Source organism: Adiantum capillus-veneris, chromosome 30 (assembly GCF_014529385.1).
Source record: "Adiantum capillus-veneris isolate H3 chromosome 30, ASM1452938v2, whole genome shotgun sequence".
In the NCBI taxonomy this organism is placed as follows: domain Eukaryota; kingdom Viridiplantae; phylum Streptophyta; class Polypodiopsida; order Polypodiales; family Pteridaceae; genus Adiantum; species Adiantum capillus-veneris.
Genome location: NC_140960.1, coordinates 83,672,868 through 83,699,554, shown reverse-complemented (window position 1 = coordinate 83,699,554; position 26,687 = coordinate 83,672,868). Strand labels below are relative to the sequence as shown.

General features: G+C 41.3%; 1 protein-coding gene across 1 annotated transcript in view; it reads right to left on the bottom strand.

Moving 5' to 3' along the window:
- The window catches only part of APG7 (ThiF family protein), a 44,867-nt gene extending 30,129 nt beyond the window's left edge, over window positions 1-14,738 (bottom strand). Inside the window, exons 1-6 of the mRNA XM_086506541.1 lie at window positions 14,377-14,738; window positions 14,083-14,291; window positions 13,809-14,000; window positions 5,651-5,705; window positions 5,481-5,569; window positions 5,217-5,406 (exon numbers count right to left, since the gene is read on the bottom strand). Coding sequence (XP_086362667.1) covers window positions 5,217-5,406; window positions 5,481-5,569; window positions 5,651-5,705; window positions 13,809-14,000; window positions 14,083-14,291; window positions 14,377-14,521 — 880 coding nt within the window. The 5' untranslated portion in view covers window positions 14,522-14,738. The remainder of the gene's footprint in view (window positions 1-5,216; window positions 5,407-5,480; window positions 5,570-5,650; window positions 5,706-13,808; window positions 14,001-14,082; window positions 14,292-14,376) is intronic.
- Window positions 14,739-26,687: the final 11,949 nt, after the last annotated feature.

Sequence of the window (26,687 nt, the reverse complement as noted above, 5' to 3'; positions counted from 1 at the left end):
CTTCCGAGAACGCCAACACGGAATGATGGTATATGGACCATTATCTGCAAGTTCAGCAAGCAGGCCCATTTTATCCCTATCAGGAAGAAGATAAAATCTAATCAAATGGCACGCTTGTTCATGTACAATGTGTTTAAGTACCATGGTATGCCACAAATCGATTATCAGTGAACGTGATCCTCGTATGACCAGTTTGTTCTGGAGAGGATTGTTTGAGAACACGGACACTACGCTCAAGTTCTCGTCTTCGTTTCATCCACAAACTGATGGACAGTCAGAAGAGGCTAATTCTATTGTCTTAGATCTGCTGAAATGCTATGTGTGAGATAATAAGGGCAAGTAGGAACAGTATTTGCGTATGCTTGAGTATGTGTACAATAATACGGTGCATTCGTCAATTGGCAAAGCACCTTTCGAGATTGTTGAAGGCGGCAAAAAAGTTCCTCCCATTTTGCATACAAAGGACAAGATCTTTGAGACAGATCGATATGTTGAGAACATGGATGAGATGTATAAGAAAATTAAAGTTGCCTTGGAGAAAACTCGGGCAAAACAAAAAAAGGTTGTTGATCGTCACCGTCGTGAATTGCTGTTATCACCTAGTGATTGGGTTCTGTTAAGGTCAAAAAGACAAGGTTAAAGAAGATAAAGGGCTAGGAACGGCTGTTTCCTAAGCTCAGTATGTGTTATTATGGGCCTTGTCAAGTGCTTGACAAGATCAGCGATATGGCTTACATGCTGAAATTGCCTGATGCGTGGAAGATTCATAATGCGTTTCACATGAGTCTTCTAAGACCCTTCGTGGGTGATGTGTCAGAAGATATGCTAGATGAGGATCAGCCAGAAGTTGAGGAACTTGATGAGATCCAAGTACCTGAGCAAGTTTTGGCACATAAGGATAGAAAAGTTAAAGGACAAGTCGCAAGACTTTATTTGGTGAAGTTCAACAACTATCTGCCTATGGATGCAAAGTGGATGGAAGAGCATGAACTGTCAGAGTCACCAAATGTATTGCAGCTTTACCTTGAAGCCTTTGGGTTACAACCTACTTATGCCCCAACCCAACGTGTGCAAAGGAGGGGTAATGATAGAGCTAGCACATCAAATGTACATATGAATTCAGTGTAATAGATGGAAATGACACAAGTATGAAGGTCTCATTAAGTCATTTGTATCTATATGTAACGATCTTTCTTGCGGATACATGTGATGATAAAAGAGTGCTAACAACACAAGATCATCAATGGCGTGTATTTATGGTATGCAATCGAGGACGTTTGCGATTTCAAGAGGGGGGTGTGTCACGAGGACGTGGCAGTTGTTAATCATGTCACCAAGACGTGGCAGTTGTTAATCATGTCACCAAGACGTGGCAACTACGAACCTTAGTTGTTGGTTTCTTTCCAATGATTTTTGTTTTATTTTTGAGACCCTCTTTTTGAAGTAGCAAACAGTCGGACATTGTATGGCCAATGTGAATGGTAGTTTCACCCGCAGAGGGAAAGTGGTCGGCACTGGAATTCGTATAGTAAGAGGATGTCTAGGCTCATAGCAAGATCATGTAGGTTCCCCCTCGCACTTAGCAAGTTGGTGGATACTAGGAAGTGAACTCAATAAAGGCATAAAGTCAAGGTGGGACTACCAACAGAAAGTATCCGACAATTGGGCCACATTGCACTTTTGGATGCGGTCCCAATGAAGATAGATGGTCAAATGACCAGTGGGAGCCCAATGGAATCATTTCCTAAAATTTAGGGAACTGCTATTTTGGGCCGTGAAATGTGTTCGCGTCATTACCTCCGGTATGACTAGGGAAACATTTTACAAATCTGCCGCAAAGTCAACTAGGCAACCAATCGGGAGATTTTTAGGCGGCAAACCTGAAACGGAAAAATGCTTGTAAATGCACCAAGTGGCACATTTCTGTGAACTTGCCTCACAAAGGAAGAGGTAGCGCTGAATTATAAGCTGGGAGGCCTCATTTTCAGTTTCCTGTCACAACTTAAGAGCTATGGAGTGCTTTCTTTCCCTCCCATGTACAGTGTGGTGCTAGGAGTGATGCCCTGCACGCTACACACTGCTCTCTCCCTCCTACGTGCAGTTATGTGATGCCCCACAAGAGGACTCTTCATTTGACTGATGTACAGCTATGTGGGTTCATGCTTTTGTGCTGAGGCAAGAGCCTCCTTGAGCAGGAACAGGGGTAGCTAACTGCTACTCCAAAGCAGGCACCAGTGAGGGTCATAACCTCACCGTACAGGTGCAAATTCAGTGCTGTGTATGCGCAGAAAATTGACTGTTTTTCAGCCATACGGACGCCAGAACACTTGGGAATCGTGCCCCACTGGCAGAGGACAGCTAGGGGACTGTTTGGGACTGAAAACAGGGCAAAAACCAGTAAATACAGCGTGCTGAATTTACTGTTTTTGGGCAGGAATCAGAGGGTTTACGCCAATAGAAGTCAGTTCTAGCAGGGGAATTGGTTTCGCGCAAGTTTTGGGGCTGTTATGCTACCGAAATTTGGCCAAATCAGGTAGTATCTAGCGGGATACAGGTAAAGGATTCCTAGGACTCTACTTTGTAATTTATCCTCCTAAAGAATAAAGAAATACCGAAAGGGGCGCCAATTTTGGGGTCTACAGGTTGTTGGCGTCTGCTCGGAGCATTCTATCTTCCGAGCTGTGTGTGTACTTAAGTGTTAATTCCCATCGCAGGTTTCCTTTGCACGTTCTCTCTGTGTGTGTCTAAAGTAAAGAATTTCGAGTGAAAGCCAACGCCTACCGCCCCATGGGCCAGTTTCACTATGAGTGTGGTAGAGCAAGAAGCTAAGCAGGAGGGGATTTTTGAAGAGAACGAACTCATAAAATGTTATGGACATGTTAATGCTCAAAGGGTCATTGTGTCACATACCTCCCCTACTCGCCCCTATTGCTAAATGCATGTGTAGAGGTGTGAAAAGCCTCTCACTTACCACTAGAGGTGTCCCAATTTACCCAATTGAGTGATACACCTCATGTAGTGCCCCCATGCTCATAGTCAATTATTCTAAAAGAGATGGGTCCATGGATATGGGTCATTTATGGGCATCCATAGACATACATAGTATTGCATACATATGGACATACATGCCCATGCACATGCATACACATACATACCTTAGACTTATGAATTAATTTAAAGAGAAGCCAAAACCAAGTGACTTCTCGTTTAGGAGGCTTCGCCCTCCCAAGGTACGGTCTTTGCTTTCTTTATTCGTAAGAAATCAAACTCATTTCAGTTATGTGTTGATTTCAGGGCACTCAAGACAAGGATGGTTAAATTCCGAAAGTTGAAACCTCACATGACCGTTCCTTTGGAGCAGGGGAGATTCCATAACAAACCACAACTTCCATCTAGGGATGAAGATACTCTAATCAGGTAGCAATCTGGATTGTGACCAAGTCTACACAAATCTGCCCAAAGCTTTGTTCACCACCTTCTCTCTTTTGTCTCTAGTCAATTGCACCTCTCTCTCACGAAGTAAAAGGAACCTTGAGTACGCATTATCTCTTCTCCTATTGGTGGTGGCTATACTGATGTCGATGCAGCTCCTGCTGTCTTCCTCTTTCTGTGGTGCTCTTTAGCGGCTACCGGGCGGTTGCCTTATGGCTCCTTCAACTTCCTCCATAGCTTCTCAAGACTCACTCGTCTTCCCTCGGGCCTCTCTATATATATCATGGCAGCAGTTTTGGTTATCCTCTTTAGCCTCTTCCCCCTAATCCATCAACCTCCTATGCATTGGTTGCATCTCTTGCACATTAATAGCTAAAAATTTGCTTTTCCAAAAGTTAACATAAAGGTGACGATGCAGTGTCTCCCTACATTTTTCCCAGCCTTAACAAATCCATGCTTGCAGTTCTTTCGATTGGATCTTATCTAACAAGCCGCTATGGGACATCCTCTCTGGTTATGTTTGTGGTGCATTTGAAATGGTTCCTCATCTATTGTGGAATTGTACTGCCTCTCACAATTTGATGGATCACATAGTAGGGCTTCTTCGAGCTTGTTTCTTTTGGGAAACATTTCTTGCTGTTTGGCGTTCTTGCTCCTACTCTCAGACACTATAGATCCATTGGCTCCAGTACTCAGCACGTGGCTGATTTTGCAGTTGAGAAATCAGTCTGTTATTGGTAAGAGTCCATTCAGGATTTTTCCTTTTTCAGACAATCATTATAACATTCGCTTTATGATGGTCTGTCTCAGCATGAGATTGACCCTTCATTGTATGGCCTTTTTCTCAGATCTGTTTTGACTATGCGTTTGTTCACTACGAACTTGGGCATCTCTTGTATATGATATATTCTATGGACTTTCCTCATTCTGGGGTTTCCCACTAATGATTCAAAAGTGATTTACAAAAATTGTGTGTCGGGTGTATGTGTGTGTGTCCTCTGGTATCCAGCAAAAAGGACAAAAGTGCTGCAAATAAACCTACTAGAAAACAAAATAGACCAACATGGGGGTGTGTATATGGACATGAGGGGTGAGGGGTGTGGAGTTCTAACTCAAATGGTGTGAACCATATGCATAGGGGAGCACAACCATGATATGCAAAGGGCTAGCTAGCTCAATCGAGTACCAAAATGGGGGTGTAGCATGGCATGCATAGGTGGGTAGAGAGTGAAGAGTCCTTGTAGCATAGCAACAAGGTCTGAGAAGGACCACTCTATCTCCGTCTATCTGGCCTGCTCATGTTATTTGTAATGTGACTACTCTCTGAGTGTTAGTGGATGGAAATGGGGCAGCTCTCGCAAAGAAGTCCGTGAGCTATGACTGTCGCCCTCCCCTAGTGTGTGTGGGTGACTGGAGGAGAGTCTCCCTCTGTCTCTAAATATCTAGTAAGAAGCTACCCAGCTGTCTCATCTCTCGGCTCCAATAGCGCTCTTAAGTGTGGGTTGTCATGTGAAAAGGGTTGCATGCACCAGTTGCTCTCATATGTGAATCTAAATAATGTTGGACATTTGCACACATGGTGCACCTCGTTCTCTATCCCACATCCACATACCCTGCACGTCCTCTGGTCTTTGTGGATCAGTGTTGCCTGTTCAACCTCGATCTCTAGTCTATGAGAGGAAACTCAGAACTGTCCAATGGTCACTCTAGCACTGTGTAGCATATATGTGTCAAAATAAATTTCCACGTATGAAAGCCACTGGTGAAAGGACAAAACAAGCAACCTGAGTGTTCTGGAATTTTTACATCTCCAAGGAGGGATCGTTCCAAATCAGCCTGGCCCTTCTTCTCTCTGTAGCATAAAACTTGCAAGGTTCGCACATGCCAATGCACCACAGCCAACATGAGCAAATTGCGCAATGGCCATCCTGGAAACTTGCTATCTTGGCATGGATCATAAAAGGCTACAATTACCTGCCAATGGATGAATAAATCAGAAAGGCTTAGTAAATACAACGATTTTTGCATCAAAACAGCTCTTTGCTAACCTTTCCGTCCTGTTGACAATCAGCCCAATCACCGATGGGCCTTGCTGCCACACTTTCATTTTTCATATGGAGGAGAAAAAATGGTTTATCTACAATTAACAGAACTACGATGAGCAATTTAATACAATCAACATAAAAAAAAATTGTAAAAAATAATAAACATTGGAGACCTCTTGATAGTGCAGATCCTCGATAGGTTTCACAAGCCATCAAGACACCTGCAGCCTACAGATAGCATGTGTAAGACAAAAACACCACAGCTTGAAAACTTCTTGACGTGAAGTAGGAAGCAACCCGGAACCGCAGACAAGAAGGAAGACCATTTGCAGAACCAAAAGTAAAAAGGCCATCCACAAAGAAAATGTCATCTCTTCCAGTTTCTGGCCACAAATTGATTTTATCAAGTTACTAACCTAAAACTAGTTGCCCAACCAACCAATTTGGTAGCTTTTCAAGGTTCCTATTTCAAATCAAAAGCGATATACCTTCAAAAGTCAGAAAAGTTTGAACCTGCAAATTCTAAGAGAGGCTAAAGCACGCACAAAAACACACAAGCAAGGACACGTAAAATCGTGCTTAAGAATAGCTCAATGTCGTCTAGATAAGCGAGTGCATAGACCTGAAGGCCACTAGTACCTCCAATGTAGCTTATAAGTCTTCAAACAGGCACCCCAATACATACTTTTAGGTAGCCCTCACCTTGTAGTGAAGGCTCTTGGCCGTAAAGCGAGATCATGCCACAAAAAGAAACTCAAAATCTAGGGCTTACTGGTCTCAGAGAAAACCAAACTTGCATGGATGAGTTAGGAATTACACACCTGCTAGAGCTGGTCCATACAACCTAGGGGAGCAGCAAAACTACATTCCTTTGTCACTAATTTTGTCAGCTTGCCACAAGCCACAATATATAGAAAGAACAGCAAAGACACTAGAAAAATTGGCCTGCAATTATCTAGACACTTCAATTACGTACCAGGTACTGTTTCAACATCAAATCACACCTAAATAACATGTTGAAAGGTTGTCTTCTTCCATGTGATAGCAGGGAACAGGCATAGTGGAACTCAAAGTACAAGTCACGATGCTCCAGCCTCCAGCAGCCAACCGCACAAAATTTTTCTTTAAATTTGCACATACCCGCACCAGACCATCAAATAACACGCACACAAAGCAGCCGTCCCAAACCTGATGCAAAATCAGTAATGAACCACCTCTACAATCTCAAACCTCATTTGAACATCTCTCAAACTCGCCAAATGTCACAGTGATGACGTGGCGTCCCCAACTAGAAAGAACTGGCCAAGAGGACAAGAAGAACTGAACTGAACTCAGAAAGTGTGGCTGAGTGGCCTAAAACAGAAAGGGGTTAGGTTTTTTAAACCCTACCAGCTTGAAAGAACTTATGAGCACCGGCTGTGGAGCCTAGACCCAAAAATATCAAAAGCTGGGCTGATTTCCGTAATTTGCGTTGATACCACTATAACAGACTTGGACACTCCAAGCCAAAGATATACTGCAACACAGCCTTGGAGGTTGGTTCGCGGAACACTCCAAGATGAGAAGGGCGGCATCTTACTTGAAAGGAATTGCACAGATATGGAGGTCTACTCTATTGCTACGCAAAGAAACACCTGCGACATGGGTAAAATTCAAGAAAATTTTCACGTCAACTTGGATATCAAACGAATATGAGAGATGCCATCACGGCTTGGCATCATTTGAGAATTCCTAAGAGAGATAGATACATGCTAGAGGCTAGTGTCTTCGTTTCGGAAGATTACTTTGAGGAACCTGATTGAGCGGTTTTGTTGTGGTTTGGCCAGAAGAGATTCGAGAGTATTGTCTAGAACAGAAGTCTAACTCTAGTAAGAGACTTATGGGACATGCTAAGCAAGGATTTGAAAAGCATGCATGCTCATTGACTTATCCTACGCACTGGATAGTATCCACTCAACAAAGCAAGAGTCTTCTAGTGAAGAGAATGAATCAAGGGAACCGGATGACAACTCATCACATGATTCCGGAGCAATAAGGGAATCAGAGGTAGTGCATCCAAGGGTTCCGACGAACTAAGGGAACCAGCTGCAAGTTTATCAGGATTCAAAGGATTCCGGAGAAGAAAGGGGATCAAATGATAGTGCGTCTCAATGTTCCAACGATTGAAACCGACGAGCCAGCGGACAGGGGAGGCTAGCGAGGCTACCCACAGGTCCCAAGACACAAGGAAAGAAAGGAAAGGGAATCACCTGGTAGATTGAGGTGCCAAGGACGGGGAGGCCAGAACGGCTACCAACAAGTCACACGGCGCAAGAAAAGAGTAAAAAGGTAAGCTAGGCCCACCGGATAATTTGCTCAAGGGTACTTTTTGGCCCTAGCTGCAAAGTGGATGCAGGAGGAGAACCTCCCAAATTCCCTTCAGAGAGAGCTGTACCTCAAAACTTTTGGGCTATTAGCAGTGTCTATGCCAAAAGTTACCGATGAATCAGCAAGTTGAATTAAAGTTACCGATGAATCATCAGGTTGAATCTAATGCGGTGCGGACCGCACAAGAGGGGAGCCACTCCATTCTTTGTCACAGATTACCTAGATTGAATAAAGTCGCTAATTTCTCTTTGAGATTTTAAGGTGCTGACGGGCTGACTGTATTTTGCGGAATGACTTTATGAAATGTGTGCAATGAATTGGAAAGTTCCTTGATTGAACTGAAAAACATGTGTGTGTATTGTTTGAGACATGTAGAGAAAGAGAAAAATGTTTGCAGCATTTTGTCTGATGAATGATTAGAACTTAGTGCATCTAGACATCCGTCAACAGAGATAGGTAAGATCTGGATGTGATAGCTAAGTGAATCAAGAATGAATGTGATTTGAACTTAGTGCATATAGACATCTGTTAGAGATCAGTGAGATCTAGATGTGATGCCTAAGTGAATGTGAACTGAATGAGATTCTAGTGCATCAAGATGTCTATCTGGATCACATGATTGGATACTGTTGTGAGTGCATCAAGAGTTTCGGAAGGATGAGATTGTTGCACAGTGATCTAGGTGTATCAAAAGTTCTGGACGAAATGAGATGGCTAGATTGAATAAGTGAAACACGGTGTTTAGTGTGAACTAAGTGTGTGATTTTGTGGACTGTATGGTATGTGGATCTACCGTCTTGTGGGGCTGGCCATGGGCATGGTTTGCTTGATTGAAATGTGAAATGAAAGATATGAATCTGATAGTAACAAGATTTAGTAGATCAAGCCATCGTGAAAAGATTAGCGTAGTCTAGATGTGATTGCTAAATAATTATCTCAGACCCTTCACAAAAACGTGATCAGATCAGTGACTGATGTCTATGTAGAAGTGTTGGATTGGTGGAGTTTGGTGCATAAGTACATAAGAGTCAATGTCTACTGAAGAAAGTTTTTGTCTTCTCGCTGTTTTTGCAGATGTAATCGAGGGCGATCACAATTCTTTCAAGAGGGGGGAATGTCACAAAGTGACGACGTGGCATGACCAACTGGAAGAGAAATGGCCGAGTTGGACAAGAGAAATCAAACCAACCAACTTGAAGAACTTACGAGCACCAGCCGTGGGGGCCATTTCACTGAAACACAGAAGCTTGAACTTTGCAAAAAAGATTTATGTAAATCACGCTCACATACTGATATGGCAATCCGTACGAAAGAAGTATGGAATTTTCGCGTTTTACACTGTTGGTGCCACGTGGCAGGCTGCATGGACTTCCGCAAATCAGTTTCGAACGCTAGCTTATGGGAGCAGATGCTTTTGGGGTTTAGTGCTTTGGGGAGAACTACTTTTGGGGCTCTGCTTTTAGGCATCCCATGTAAGTTTAAAAGAGCCCTTGGGCCTCTCACTCTGCAGAGCATCTGGACGTAGAGTCTAAGAGCAAAGGACCCACATGAGTTGTACTATTGCGAGCATAATAATAAAGAAATACCGAAAGGGCCGCCAGTCTTTGGGGCTAGTGCTTCTGGGCGCGGAACTCCGCCGGGCCGTGTCGACTCTCTCTCTCTCTTGCTCATGAAGTTCAGTGATTTTTGCAGTTTCTGTTCGTGGGTTGCTATTGATTTCTCGCTAGGAGTGTCCATGCCGATAAAAGCTTCCATGCATCTCACGAGTGATGCCATCACCTGGAAGGATGAGTGGATGGAGAAGAAGTAAGAAGCCCACAAGGCGGCCTATCCCAAGTCTCTCCTCGTTCCCCTTTCGAGCTTAGTTGGGAGGAGTTCGAGGAGGATCTAAAGACTCCCTTCTTGACTCCACAATACTGAAGCGATTGACGAAGGATTTTCAGGCTTTGTCTCAACAAGGTAAACTTGTGATGTCATATGCTAACCTTGTGTCTCAGATAGGTGGACAATTGAGGAAATCGGATCGGGAAAGGCTGGAGGCCTTTCTCTTTGGATTGGACCACTCGATCAAGTTTAATGTGAAAGCCGGAGATCTGAAGACGTTTCAAGAGGCTATACGCTTGGCTGAACTCCAAGAGGTGAAGCACAAGAAGAGTAAGCTCAAGACGGCCTACGGTAATGGTAACTCTTCCTCTCCACACTCCTATGAAAACAAGGACAAAAATTCTAATGGAAATGGTAACAACAAAAAGAACTCTTCTAGTTCTTCTTCTCAATCTAATTCTCCATCTACATCTCAAGTTAAGGGCCACAAATCTAAGAATAAGAGTAAAGGAAAATCTAATAAACCTCCACTCACACCTAATGAAAAGATTGCTCAAGGAGTTTTACGTGGTCCATTAAATGGAGAAGAATGAGCATTGTATGCAAAGGAACGTAGGTGTTTCCATTGTCACATCGTAGGTCACATGAAAAAGGAGTGTAATAAGAATGAATCTAAAAAGGAATCCTCTAGTGCGTCAACTTCTGACTCTACCCCTCAAGTAAATGCTATGAGTGTGGTAGTGCAAGAAGCTAAGCAGGAGGGGACTTTCGAAGAGGATGAACTCATAAAATGTTATCGACATGTGAAGGTCAAAGGGTCATTATGTTGTTTGATTCTGGATGTTCTCATGATGTAAGCACTGAATCTCTTGTGAAACGTGCACGTCTTCAGACTTCTATCCCCACCCTCCGATGCATGGGCTTTCTGAACGCATGGACGCTTGGATCTCTCAAGAATGTAATGATGTCAAATTGGTCATTCAACAAACTCAATTTACTCGTCATTTTGTAGTCTCTAAACTTGCAGGATGTGATATGATTTTGGGCATTGAGTAGTTTCGCATGTTTAAGCCCATTGTTGTTTGGGAGAAGTTTACGCTTCTCATCAATGACAATGTGTCGCAACCTGTCCTCATTCGAAGCGAGAGCGGCACGTCCTCTCTCCCTCTCATCTCTCATGCCCAGGCTTAAAGAGAGCTACATCGAGGAGCCCAAACAACGGTCATCTATCTCAACCCCACATCAAGGAACTTGGGTATTCCTAACAGGTATAGTGAGTTGTTTGAAAAGTTTGGGCACTTGTTTCTCCATGATGATCTTCCCCCAACACTTCCTCCCGAGCAACCTGAGGATCATGTCATCGACCTGGTGGATGAAGCACAACCTTCAAGTAAGTTTCTATATCGTTTGAACAAGGCTAATACCTCTCACATCGAGAGCGCAATTCAACCCCAGATCCACCCCTTGGTGACCATCCGCAATCCCATATCGAGATGCATCCAAAGGTGCATCAAATCAACCCCGGAGGTGCCTCGTCTTGAGGAGTTATCGCGGCGACATTCACCATTCGAGATAGTAGAGTCTACACTTGAGGTATTGCATGTGTGTACATTCCATTTACGCAATCTAAAGCAAATACCACATCGGCACTGGTGTGGGGGGCCCTTTAGAGGGTTGCTTGGAACCCCATCGTGTATCATTCTCCTCCTCTCTTTCTCTCTCTCCCCCTCTACATCGGCACTGGTGTGGGGGACCCTTTAGAGGGTTGCTAGGAACCCCATCGGGTATTATTCTCCTCCTCTCTTTCTCTCTCTCCCCCTCTACATCGGCACTGGTGTGGGGGGCCCTTTAGAGGGTTGCTTGAGACCCCATCGGGTATCATTCTCCTCCTCTCTTTCTCTCTCTCCCCTTCTACAGATCTCTATCACTCTCTCATTCCCTCTCTTCAAAGAATAGTAAAACGAATCATCATTCAAGCTAAAAGCAATCACTAACGCAAGGAAAAGAAGTAAAAAATTTGTGGAAGTGTAAACCTAGATCTATACCATACCAATTCCGCTACACCTGATATAGTCGGTCATTCCGGGATTCAAAAGACCTATGCACTAGTGAAAAGACAATTTTATTACCTTAGTTGTTTAAGGCAATTAGTGTTAGGTCAATAAACATGAGCGTCTCAAGGTTGGGGAACTACTCCATCCTTTGGAGATTCCTCGAGGGGAATGGGAAAGCATTTCCAAACTTCATTACCGGTTCACCCAAGATTAGTCAAGGGAATGACTCAATGTGGGTGGTAATGGACAGGTTAACCAAAATGGCAAAGTGTATCGCCACAAAGAAAACGGTTAAAACACCACAGTTTGCAAAGCTCTTTATTGAACATCTCTACAAGCTATATGGCCTACCCGCAGATATAGTGTCAGATAGAGATAGAAAGTTCAATACTCATTTTTTGAGAGAAGTCTTCAAAAAGTTGGATACTACTTTGAGCATGAGTGCAACGATCATCTGCAGTCTAATGGTCAAACCAAACGGGTTAACCAAATCCTAAAGGATATGTTGCGTTCTTATGTAAGTAAGAAGCAATCTAACTAGAAAAAGTACTGATCCATTTTGGAATTTTCTTACAACATTTCTAAACATTCAACAATTAAATTTACACCATTCATGTTGATGTATGGTTTCCAATCGAGATCTCCTATGGTTGTAGGCCTATAGAAGGAGAAGATTCAATTTGTCAAGGACTTCCTTGAGGATATGAATGATATGCTGAAAGCAGCAAAGAAAAGCATTCGTAGTGCACAGGATCGTTCTAAGACATATGTTGATAAAGGAAGAAGAAAAGTTACCTTTGTAGAAGGTAACTTTGTATTCCTAAAGGTTCCTGCGAAGTCAAAAACCATGAAAACAGGAAAATGTGACAAACCTTCCACTAGATATTGTGGTCCCTTCAAAGTTCTTAAAAAGATTCCGAACATAGCATGCTACCTAAGAGATCTCAAGTTCGCCTTGTCTTCCACATAAGTAAACTAAAGAAATCAGTTCACGGTTAGAGAACGTAGTTTCTCCGAAGAATTTTGTTGACTTGATAGAACCACCAAAGATACCACATGAATCAAAAAGTATTCTAGATATCAAGATAGACAAACACATCATAAACCAAAAGTACTAATTAAGAAGACAGACTTAAACGAGGAAGCAGCAACTTGAGAACGTCGTTGTGCAAATGCCAAGAGATTTCCCCATGTTGTTTTTGAGGACGAAAACTCTTTTTCTTTTTTTTGGGGGGGGGGGGGGGGGGGGGGGGAGATGTCACGTAGCTTGTAACGGCGGTGAGTAGGTTGACCGTCTTCTGGCCGTAGGCGGGAAGGTGGGGTTCAAGGGGAGACTGCCCGGCCGTAGTGCCCGAACGGCCAGACCCGCCATACTTATATATAGGATCTGGGGATGAGGCAAAGTTCTCATTGTCTCAAGGTTGGGTGGAGAGCTTAGCGACCTTACCCTCTCGGGACGAAGTGACCGTAGCGGCGCTATGGGAGTTCTAACATAACTCCTAATAGTGGTGGGTTTTGCAGAAATGCAACAAATCATTTGAGCAATTGATAAAGGCCCTAATAACATCGTGGCCTTTGTTGGCACAAAGCCATTTTATTACCATAAAAATGCGACCATGTCAAGTTCAAAAATTGCAATGAATGTATCAATCGGATCAGGCTCACATTGAGTACACTCTCGTGCTTACGTTTAAACACAAATATCCATGTAGAGCAAATAAAAAATTGGCTAACCGAGACCAAAATCCAGTGTATACTATGAGCGCCCTACACTGCATGTATCTACATCACGACACTGCCCCACAAACAAGAAAACAAAATAAAATCAGCCACCCTCAGGCGGCATACACACTTTGCCTTTTCGAAGAGTCACCTTTACTGGTATGCTTTCCTGCTTCATCTATGTAGCTGCATCTTGCATGGCCTAAAAATATACTAAGTATTCTACACTCAAAATTATTGAAACATTACAAGACGCCTCCATACTTTTAAAGATGTATGAAATCCAGTGCTTTTGTGGGGGGAATGCACACATCCTGAAACAAGTTTGATTCTTAATGTCTTGAAGCACTAATTAAATCCATACCTCTTCTACATTGAAGCGCTGCAAAGCTGGTTGTAAGCCTGAGCATGTCACTGGGGGCTGCAAGATGAGGGCTGGGAATGCAAACCAGTAGTGAAACCGCCATTTTTTGAGATCCGCATGTGAAATAAGAAAGAATCTGTTCAGCAAAGTGCAATCTTGAATCGCTCGACCAGAGCAAATGTCATTCCAAAGCTGTAAACACGAGTAACAATATGATTTGAAAGTTTCTAAGCAACAAAAAATAATATAGAGCTTGAGCAGAGAATTCCAACACCTTCTCTGCTTCTTTGTTTAAAAGAGCTCTCTTGTCGAGAGCAAAGAATTCCTCCTTAGTGTTGGTGTTATAGAGGGTTCCTGGTAGGCAACATTGCCTGGAATTGCTGTGATCGACTGTGGATCCACTTTCATTCTTGGAGTCGGAACACAGGAATGATTCGAATCGTAGCTGCAAGTAGTGTTCATGCAAGGAGGGTGCAAAATATCCTACTCATACACAGGAAAGATGTCCAAGGTTCAGGGTTAAGGCTTTTGTCAAAAACATACATCTGGCGAACGGTGAGAAGGGTACCTTGAATTTCTAAAGGCTTGTCATCAAGCTGCAGGGCATCCAGTTTTAGAGCTGCTAAACGATGCCAAAAGTCTTCCTTGACGCTGCTACTCCATAGCTGGAACTTCAGCATCTCATCAGCAGACAAGGATTGCGAGAGAGACATTCTCAGGCCACTTGATCGGCAATTCTCTCTCTCTCTCTCCTTCCTTCTTCTTCTTCTTCCCACAGCTACGGGCCCGACCTGGGTTCGACTCTTGTCGGAAGATCGTTCTAAAAAAAGCAAGGCAGGGGCAAAAAAGCCAACACCATCACCATCACCGTTACCCTCAAGAGCAGAGGAAAAGCGCAAGAAGAAAACAAGCACAAAAGTGAGGACGCGACAAGAAGAGGAGAAAGGTCACTGGGGCAGAGTTAAAAACGTTGACTCCCCTGTGTCAGAATCTACAATGCAGGTCAAATGGGCGAGCCTCGTCTATCCTCAGGACTAAATAACACATAGTATTAATGAGGGGGGTAAGGGGATCGAGGGCAGAGAACTACGCGCACGAAAATCGGAGAGGTTGCAGCCGTACATGGGTACTTAAAGACTAAACCCGGCCATAGATTAAACCCGGGCACCCGGGCCATGGGTACAACATGTGCGTGCGGGTGGGATGGTTACCCCATGCGCCACAATCTGGGCGACGAGGCCCTAGGTTCAAATCGAGTCGTCGCTCGGGTTCTTTTTCGCGTTGACTTGCCGCACGTTCGGGTTCAATCTACCTCGGGCTTCCCGCATCCACTTCCGCACCGTCGATCCCCTTACCCTCCCCCTCTTTAATGTTATGCGTCACTTAGTGTCGTGGCTCGTCTATACCACAGGGTCCAAGAGAAGGGATCAAGGGCATGGTGAAAAGTGAGGAGATCCTCTATATTTTTGCTTTCTAAAAGAAGCCTTAAAGTAGAGGTGTGTTAGGCCTACTTTCATTGTTTTCAGTGATGATTGAAACTTCTATTAAATGTTATTTCAATTTTAAAATAGTAAATGGATCTTTTTATTTCACTTTCGACATGTCTTTACTTTTCTTGCATTCTATTGTTTTAGAATATCGAAGTGAAACTTCACTTGCATAATTCTAGTAAATCCTATGGACACACACACACACACACACACACACACACATATATATATATATATATTAATGAGTTTTTTTTTTCACATTTCATTTCACAGTCTCACATGGCTTGACTTTTCTTACATTCTATAACTTAATTCTAGTCAATATTCAGGAAAGTCTCTTTTATTAAGCGGCCATCGACTGTGTTTCCTCCCCACATAGAAGCAAACCGACTAGCATAAATTTAAAATTTGCAAGATTTTTGCTCACATATTTCACCAGTTTTCTTCCCTTTACCATGGTTTGCAACCAGTTAATCTCCATTTTCAACTGGCTCAAGGCTAAGTTGAGGCAATTCTTTCTTGAACATTGATTCTACTTAAACTCAACCTAATGCTTTTATCACGTTCTAATTGTTTTAAAAAGCCACCATGATTCTTTCACTTGTTTTTAATGGACGAATGTGGCTCTGCAATTTTGGGGGAAAGTGACGGGGGTAAATTTTTTGCTCGTTCTCTACAGAAAGTGCCGCACTCTGCTCGTTCTACAAGTCCCTTGCTGTGCAACTGCGCTGCAATTCTGTGAAGGTACTTCAAGTAACCGCAAAAACCTACGCCAGTACCTCAAAAGAGGTATAACTCCGCAGGCATTACCACGGACTGGTTTAGGGTTATAATGTGTACACACATCTTGGAGTGCATACTACGTCTGGTCATATTGTGCGTACACATCTTGGAGTGTTGCTCTAGTCATACTGTGTTGTCCGCATTGATCCATAAAATGCAGCATAGAGATAACACTCAAGTACTGCACAGATATTACTGATAAAGTACTTCAAAGGTTTTGACTCTCGAGACTCTGCCAAGATTACACACGCAGCAATTTCGACTCTCGGGACCTCCGCCAAGATTACACAAATTTGGTGAGTAGCAAAAAGAGCATAAATAGATTTGTAGAATGTGATTGTGATGGGGTTTTTCAGCAAGACCTTGATGGGGTTTATGCAGATTGAAGTGCCTTGATTGTGAGCTTCGAGACCCTCTTAGTCGACAGAGTCCAAGGTGAAGTCCCCATATGATAATAATTGTTGCACAATGTCATTGTGAATTGCATTAGATATGGAGATTTGGGGCTTTTGAAGCACGTAATAGAGATTAGTAAAATTCAACAAAAAAAAAAATCGTTTTATTGTCATGAAATGTTTCAATTCATTGAGGTTGTGGGGACAGATGGAAAAGTGATTCATGAGTGTCGTCTATCACAAATATGTATTGACCAAAAGGTCTCATATGAAAGGCGACGTCTTCTCATTAGACATCTAAAAAATGTGCACAAAATCATCAATGTCCACATTCCATAGCATCGTACAGGGCGACCTAAAACTAGTGAAAGACCACCACGACCAATGTCTCTTAGATCTAAATACCAATACATAACAAGGTTTGAGGATGTTGTATATAAAGTTAGGACAGCACGAAGAAAGTTTCATAAAGACCTCCAGGAGCGAGAAACTAAAGAGTGGAAAAGACTCTTTGACCCATTAAAACACAAAAGATTGCATGGAAACCAGACATGCCAAGTAGGGTAGTAAAGATTGAGGAGAAAATTAAGCGCGGATACAAACCTCGCACTTATGGGATTCCACATGATGTTGACGTCCCTCGAGAGGAAAATGAGAGTGTTGACAAAAAAGACATTAAAGATTGTGAGGATGAATCTTCCATTGTAAGTTTTCTCATATTAATTGCACGCTCTTGTTCTCTTCGTAATGTCAATTGTTGATATTTAATCCAAGTTATAATTTGATTGTTATTGTAGTATGTTTCATCATTGACATCTAGCTTTACGCATGTTGAGACCATTACTTTCTTGGCCAGCCATGATTGGCTTGTATGTGAGAGCCACGGCTTAAACATGGATCGATTTTGGGATAGGTTTGTTACAAATGTAGATTTACTCTAAGCATGTAAACCTTTCAAGTTGATTAACAAAGTAAACAATGGAAGTGTGTTCATTTTAACGTAGGTTTCGCAAGGGAGTTACTTTTCTCTTGCCATCGTCTCGAGCTAAGCTTGAGTCAGGGCTAGATGCCCATCTTATTGACGATGTTTTAGATCTTGAGGCTTCAACAAAGACGATCAACCTTTTTGCATTGTGAGGAAAATAACCCTGTGCTTTAAGTAATATAAAATTATTTCCACTTTTGACTTATTAAACTTTTACTTCGTAGATGGATGAAAAATATATTATCACCAAACATTCTCTCAGTTGTGTGGTGGGACGATAGCCTATGGTACCCATTTGTCTCAGAGCATACTATAAGAGACCATGTGTTCGACAATTTCTTTGGGACGCCACATTTAGGAACATATTGATTTAGGAACTCATATTTTTATCTTCTTCCCCGCCTTGGATGGGTATGGCTACTTCACTTTTATGTATTACGTAATAATCAGTAGCATAAAAACTTTCAAGTCTAAATGCGTGTTATTTACATAGACCACAATGGGTTCTTGTGGCATTTTACAATGCCCAAGTGATACACATACCTGCTCTTTCTCAATGACGTTCATGTTTGCTAGTCTTTGACTTACTTTTGATTGTGAACATGGAGAGACTGTTACTACATGTGTCTAGGTATGCATTGCTTTTGCTCCAAATATAATGTTTAAGCTCTATGCTAACTTTTGATTAAGCGAATGCTTGGGCTTGAAGGGTAGTAAAGCACTTTAGTACACACTGTTCAAACCTACAAGTGGAAGAAGAGCTAGAAGATCCCTCGGAAGTTTGCAAAATCATCAATGCAAAGGTTGATAGCTTTAGTGTCGTTTTCTTTTGCATTGTGTACTAACATTTTTTATGGTAATTTTTACATATGTTTGTTGTCTACATTGTCCTCAACAACCAAATTCAATAGATTGTGGTTATTATGTAATGATTGCAATGAGATTATTGATCAAAACCACAATCAAAGACAAAAAGCGTCAACCCAATCTAGTAATCACATGTCTTAATTGAAGCATTGTTTATTGTGTGTACTTAATAGCGATAATGCTTTCTAATGCATTCGTTCTTTTGCAGCTAAAAAAGAATTGGTTTGGGCATGAAGAGGTCGACTTTACCAGAAAGAAGCTCAAAGATTGGTTGCACAAGCAGTTGGGTGAGGTCACACTTGATATAATTAGTAGTTTGTATCGATGTTAACATCAAAAGAAATTCCCTATCTCACTTTTTGGATCTTTTTGTCTTGTACAAAATATGAGTTGAAAGTTTATATTCGTATGTCAATGAAGTGGAATGAAAGTGTTGCATGCAGAATATGAAAACATTGTTCGATTGATTGGCTATATCTTTTATGAAAGTTGTGACAAGAATTTTTTTTGCTCTATGTATAGAAATTGATCACGACACAGCATGTAAAAGCTACTTTTGAAGCGGAGATGAAAAATCCTAGCTCTGGATTAAAGTGACCTGAATTTACTTGCATGGAAGTAGTCTATAGCTGTGAGATAATGTATCTCAGCATGAGAACCTTATTTTGTGTTCTATGTAATCTCATCATGGTGCTCTCATTGCGTTTTTCTACATTTACTTGTGTGAAAGTAGTTTTTAGCTGTGAAATAATGTAAGCTCAGCATGGTTGCCTTATTTTGTGCTCTTTGTACAGAGTTGTGTTTTTTCGAATTTACTTGCTTGGAAGTAGTTTTTAGCTATGAAATAATGTAATCTCGGCATGGTTGCCTTATTTTGTGCTCTATATACAAAGTCGCGTTTTTTTGAATTTACTTGCGTGGAAGTAAATTTTTGCTGTGAAATAATGTAATCTTGGCTTGAGAGACCTTTTGTGTGCTTCAAAATATTTCTCAAATCAGTCGTGCATACATACTCTTGGCCCTTGAGTGGAAGAGCCCTTCTGTGTGCATTGAGTCAAAGAGTTGTTAATGGTTTGTTGCAACATAGAGGTTGCCTTGTGCTTTTGGTTTGTTGAAAGGCTCTCATGAAGGCTTGATCACTTGCTTGCGAGGTGAGCAGGGCATCTACTTTGTTGGGCATCGTTATAGATATTGCTTATCGAGATTACTTGTTGAGACATCTTTGCTCTCTAGAAAAAAAGTGTCGAGATTACTTTTTTTCGCAAGGAGCCCAAAAATCTTGCTCTCTGGAGAAAAAGTAATCTTGACACACTATATAGAGATTACTTTTTTGGCAGAGAGCCAAAAAAATATGCTCTCTGGAGAAAAAGTAAACTTGGCACACTGTGAAGAGATTACTTTTTTGGCAAAGAGCCAGATTTTTTTGCTCTCTAGAAATAAAGTAATCTCTGCACAGCGTGCAGAGATTACTTTTTTGGTAGAGAGCAAGAATTTTTTGTTAAAAATAAGTAATCTCGGCACAGTGTGCAGAGATTATCTTTTTGGCAGAGAGTCCCAAATTGGATCTCTCTAGAAATAGGTAATCTCATCACAGCGTGTTTGATTACTTTTTTGGCAGAGCCCAAAATTTATGCTCTCTGGAAATAAAGTAAGCACAAAACACTGTGCAGAGATTACTCTTTTGACAGAGAATAGAAAATTTAAGGGGTCATTTCACAAGGCATGAACAATTTATTAAGCAATTACTTCACAGGGCATGAGGATTGCTTTAAAAGAGAACAAAACAAAATAAAAAGATACTTGAAATATAATTTTTTCATAGATACTTCATTACATGGGTTGATTGATCGAAGGCATACAAAAGCAGCATTTTGACCTTAGAAGCATTGATACCTAGCAATTGTTTTCCATTTTCACAGGTAAGTGTAAATCAATACTCAATATCCTCCAAAGAACCAGATTGACAAGCGGAAACAGTCCCCACGAAACTCTCAGCTTCATTACAAACGCGAATCACATGACCCACTAGAGTGTGCATGACATTTTTTGTAATGTGCGTAGGTTTTACTGGGAGAAGAGCATGGCATGTGTGACATGTGGGTGTGGTTTGGGGATCCACTAGCAAAGTTTTGGTACAACAATGTGGACACCAAATACGAGGTTGTTTATCAAAACGAACTCGAGTTCTATCTCTTTGGTGCTTGCGTCTGAGTTGGTCTGTTTGGCGCAATGGTTTGGAAGGCTGGCTAGTTCCATCGAGATCAATGCTTTGTTGTTTCTCATTTGTGCGAACCGGTGGAGCACCATGACCAAGCCAAGTTGTTGTAACATGGGCCTGAATTTGTATAATACTTCCTCTTGTAGAGAGATCAATCTTCTTTGGGATCACCAATGTTAAGAGCATCCCTTTCATGTTTTGCAAGTGTCGTCTGTTGACTTCAATCTCTTTGGAATCCTTGGAATACACTTCTTTTTGGATCGTTGACAATGCTTCCTTGAGGTGGTTGACAAGATCCACCAAATCATCTTCCCTCTCTTGTATATCATTGACGCCATCATGCGATTCGAAATCACGATGCATGGCATCTTTATATTGGGCAAATCTTCACATGCACCATTCAAGATTACCTTGGAAAATGGGACAACACTATCATTCGGACGCCATTAACATGCTTACATTGACTACTCCAATATGGACAGTCACAATAATTGCTTTGCAAGTTGATATGATACCATATACTCTCATTTGAGTTGCTTTGAACCTTGAAGAGAAGTAACCCCTTATATATAACCTGAAAGGTAGATGGTGTGGTTAGAAACCTTTTCAAGATTCTCTCCCCTTCATGCATTTTTGCAGTTTGTATCTTTGTCCCTCCTCGAATGCCAAATCGCCCAAAACCAGCTATCATGGGAACCACCTTTTAGAACTAAACGTAAATCTTCAATGTGAAAATTTCTCTACAGTCATGAAATGAAAAAAAAACTATTTCTTGCTTTTGTTGAAAAAACCTAAAAAAAGTGTATCGCCAATGCCATCTACAGAGTTTGAATCACCCACAAGCACATGTAAGAGCTCCAAGATAGATCGTATGGAAAATCTCCCATTTTATGCAAAGTTGCCTATCAGACAACCAAAAAATTATGTAATGCCATACCACCAGTTTAGCCATCTCTCAAAAAATGACCAGATAATGACTATGTCCATCTTATTACGACCATTCCCATGTTGTATATAGGTATACACTCAGCCAAGCAAATCTATGTAGTGCTTGAAATGAGTAGATACTGTCATATTATATGCAGGTTAAAAAACCACAACATGATATCTCTGTTGATGTGATACTGTAAATACCAAACCCATGTCCCCATTTATTTTACAAAAAAAATCGATATATTCTCAGCATGCCTATCCCACAAAATAAGTTCTTGTCTTGTATACATCATTTGCATCATCATAATGAAACGTAACAAACCGTAAAAAAATTTAATGCTACTATAGATCAAGTGATGTATTCAGAGATAGAAACAAATAGTATTGAAACCGACTTTCATTCATTCAAGATGTATCAAAAGAGGAAATAGTAGATCAGAGTAGGTGCAAAGACCTACCTGATGGTTATAAGTAAATTGCCATAGGTGCTCCACCAAGTTTGTGGTGCCAACATTGCCATGTCTAAACATTCGTCCAAACCTTGGCCATCGGGTTCTTCACATGCAATTATTTCCACACCATCATAAACAAACTATATTTGGGTATTGTGAATACTTCACAAGAAGCTCTTGAAATCTGCTCTGAAACTCTGTCTCTGTTGCACAATGCATTAAGTTTGACAAAGTTGTATAAACATCGTCCCTTAACTCCTTTGAAACCTACGTTTCAAAACAAAATGCATATAATGTTGTTACTTTTGTTGTTATATCAAAAAGTTACATTTAAGTAGGCTAGCAATATAGGAGATTCTCTACCCATTCCTTCTTAGTATGGAACCAACAAAGTAGAACTCGACTTGCAACTTGGTACTTAGCGCCATCGGCATCAATAGTCCAACTATGTGGGTCTTCATCCACGACCTGCAGTATTGCCTCTAGCTCTTGTTGTGACTTATCAATTACAATAGCGAACGGACGAATGTGGCCCATCCTCTCAAAGAGTACATTTAGAATCATCTCTAAAGCAATGATGTCATGACGACAACCTGGATCTATCATACACAACATGAACCAAATTGGTAGGTCAACACCTTGTTGGTTTTGGCAACACTGCAACATACAGTGGAAGACCATATATGTTTGTCTTAAATGTGCTATCAATAGCCCATGAGTTATTTGTAGAGAAACGCTTGGCCATTTGCAGCATCCATTCGTCTTGAATGATCAAATAAATGGTTTGTCTTTGTCGTTAACTACTTTTGGATTGTATGGTTGGCAATAAGCCACCTCCATTAAAAAAAAGTATGTTTCACAAAAATAATCTTAATTACTCTTTGTAACTTATGACAAAGCTATGACCTTGTTGTTTCGCACAATTTCACAGCCTCCATGTACATAGAAACCCAATAATCATCTGATATGCGACCTACATCAACTTGCTCAATTAGAGGGTATCCTATACATAGAGAAACTTAATTAAAAGCCAACATAAATTGCTACCCTTATATCGCATTTGATAAGACAAGATACTGATTTTGTGAGGTATCATAAAGAACCTATAGATAGTACATTCAAGAAGAGAGGCGCGCTGCATGTGAAATCTTTCTTTTGACAATGAAATTTGCGCAACATATCGAGCATTCCCGACATCAAGAGGTCTTCCATACAACACTCAATTACAAATGGATGAACGTGATACATATCACTTCTTGTACCAAGGACATGACTACTATCATATAGTGTTTAGATAAATATGGACATCATTACTCCCATCTGCAGTTACCACTTGTGCCTTAAATGGACAACCACATTTCTTTGATGTCCTTATTCTCTCTTTTTTTCCCCCTTCATCGAGGTGCATCTCCTCGATGATATAAGTAATCTGTCATAGTTTTTGATGTTCTATACTTTTTGGAAGAGCGGGCCCTCACTAGCCTTGTCTTGTTCTCGATCATGATGGTCTTTAGGTGTCTCTCTACATCGGATATGTTTGTGGTAATCAAATTTGGAGGCTCTTTATTTAGGTCCATTTTTTGACGCCATGATCCTCTATGAGAGAAGTTATTTGTGTTACTACACCCACAAGCATGTATAAACTCTTTGATTTACGTGGTAGGTATACCATGCTTTTGAATATCAATGCACCACTTCGACTTGATTGAATATAATGTTGTATTCTTTGGTGTTTTGATCCTTCAAAATGTGCGAAACTTTAACAATACCCTCCCAATCTTCAACACATGGAACTCTCACCGTTAGCACATCTCTCAAATAAAAACAAAGTTTTCCATCCTCATCGTGTCCAACATGAAGCTCATCCTTCATCTTGTGCCACTTCTTTAAATCCAACATTCCTTGAGAGTCATAGGTCTTAAGAGTCTCCAATCTTGTCACCAAGCCACTTTGGAGCACTCTTATCATGTAATTATATCTTTGTCTATCAAATAAAAAATATGTTTTGGAAATATAAAGATTTGGATCCGAAAATACCTTAACCATGTGATCAAGAGGCCCATTTTCATCCAGAACACACCATCTTCATGAAGTACTTCAAAAAGTCCTCATAAATGTTTTCACTACTCCCATTGCTTGACTCCTTGTCGAAGAACTCTTCAACCTCTTGATCACGATCCACATTTTCTTGATCCCAATCCATCATAGCAAAGATGAACGAGAGTGATTGGATGAGAACACACACTTAGGTGTGTGTGTGTAGGATGAATTCAAACATTAGAGCATAAAAACGACAATCATCCATAGGTAAAAAAAAGTCCAAAAAATGTATATTCATCATGTATAACTTGGGCAATGTACAATCAAGGAAGAAAAAACTCCCATTAAACCACTTACATGCAAGATATGGTAAGTCCTCCAAATGTTACCTGCCACCATCACAACCAACAACAGAAAGAGAGTTAGTAGTGGTAGGTAGGTGTCATCAATGAAGGACACTTGTTATCGATGTCCGCCATAGCTTAAGGCAAGAAATTTAAAGAGGAGGTAGTCCTATGATGAAGGCCCATGCCTGATTTGGGAGCTCCATATTGAGCTGGTTAGGGAAGTATGGTGGTCCAATAAAAAAGTCTTGCAAACTCAAGCTCTCAATATCCCACATTGCAACCTTCATATAAATCTGTAGATTTTCCATTTTGAAAAAGTATACGGGAGTGGTTTGCTCACGCAGAGTGGGGTGGTGGGAGTATGGGGCGACGTGGGAGAGGTGGTAGGGTCTCCTTCTTTGATATAGCCCTAAATTAATACCCACCATGCAAGGATGTATGCCAACGTAGTGGTCTAGTGGAAGTGTGTGGAGGTGATTTGTAGTACTTCCCACATGGCGGACAAGTATCACCCTTATGATGTCAAAGTCACTCACTTTAGCCTTAGATTCCATAGGAAAACAAATCCAATGTAATTAGGTATGTGGACGAAAAACCCTCCTCTTTTCACTAGGTCAATTATTTTTGTAGGAGAGTCCACTAATGGGGGCACTGAAGGAGTACGAGCGGAAGTGCAACGCGAGAGAGAGTGCGAGAAGAAGAGCACGAAGATATGGTGAACTCGCTCTACTGTAATGTGTAGAGCATAGTGAGTTCTTATTAGGTTTTAACAAAAGAATATGTGTACATACCTGGCGGCCCGCCCACTTACCTGGGCGACCACATTGGGCTTTATACCCCAACAACCTCCCACTTAAAGTCCAATGTGGTACTTTAAGTGTGACAGAAGCTACTATACAAGCTAATATACAAGAGATGTAGAGAAGTGATGTACTACCCTACACCTAACTGCTTGCGAAAATGCGCAAAGCTCTCTGAGGGAAGTCCTTTTGTAAGTAGATCAGCAGGATTTTCTGTGGTGTGAACTTTGACAAGCTGAAGTTGCTTATCCTCGAGCATTTCCCTGATGAAATGATACTTCACATCCACATGCTTTGTCTTTGAGTGATAAACTGGATTGCGAGCCAATTTTATAGCACTTTGACTATCACAATATAACATAGGCATCTCTTCTTTGATTCCCAAATCTGTTACTAGTCGATTAAGCCAAATTGATTCTTTGCATGCCTCTAATGCTGCAACATATTCAGCCTCTGTAGTAGACTGAGTAACACAATCTTGTAATCTAGAACGCCATGATACTGCTCCACCAGCCAATGTAAAGACATACCCTGACGTAGACCTTCGGTTGTCTAAGTCACCTGCATAATCTGAGTCTATAAAACCCTTTACACTTAGCTCCTGACTCCCATAGCATATACGCATACTCTTTGTAGCTCTCAGGTATCTCAATATTCCTTTCACTGCCTCCCAATGTTTCTTGCCTGGGTTTGACATGTATCGACTTACTACTCCCACTGCAAATGCAATGTCTGGGCGAGTAGCAATCATTGCATACATCAAACTACCCACTGCAGACGCATATAGAATCTTATCCATTTGAGCCTGTTCTTCCTCAGACACAGGACAATCTTGTTTGCTAAGTTTCACATATGGTGGCAATGGAACACTCAGTGCCTTTCCCTTCTCCATATTGAAACGTTGCAAAACCTTGTCAATATACTCTATTTGAGATAACCAAATCAACTTCTTTGATCTGTCTCTCTCAATGCGCATACCAAGTATATGACTTGCCTCACCCATGTCTTTCATGTCAAACGATTTTGCCATCTTTGACTTCAAAGCTGAAATTTCTTCCAAGTGCTTGCCAGCAATCAACATATCATCCACATACAAAATAAGGATCAGCCAACTGCAATCCTTAGCCTTCTTTGTATATAGACATTGATCGAACTCACTACGTTTGTAGCCTTGAGAAAGCATAAACTTGTGGAATTTATGGTACCATGCCCTCGGTGATTGTTTTAAGCCATAAAGACTCTTTAACAACTGGCATATCCAATCTTCCTTGCCTTTCTCAACAAACCCTTCTGGCTGCTGCATGTAAATTTCCACATCTAAATCACCATGCAAGAACGCTGTCTTGACATCCATTTGGTGCAACACCAAATCTAATATGGCAACCAATGCAAGAAAGCATTTCAATGTAGTCATCTTGACCACCGGAGAGAAGACTTCATCAAAGTCAATGCCTTGTTCTTGCTTAAAGCCCTCGGCAACAAGCCTTGCTTTGTACTTTGGCTGACTATCATGAGCGGTGATCTTATACCTGTAAACCCATTTACAGGGTAGAGCCTTTTTGCCCCGTG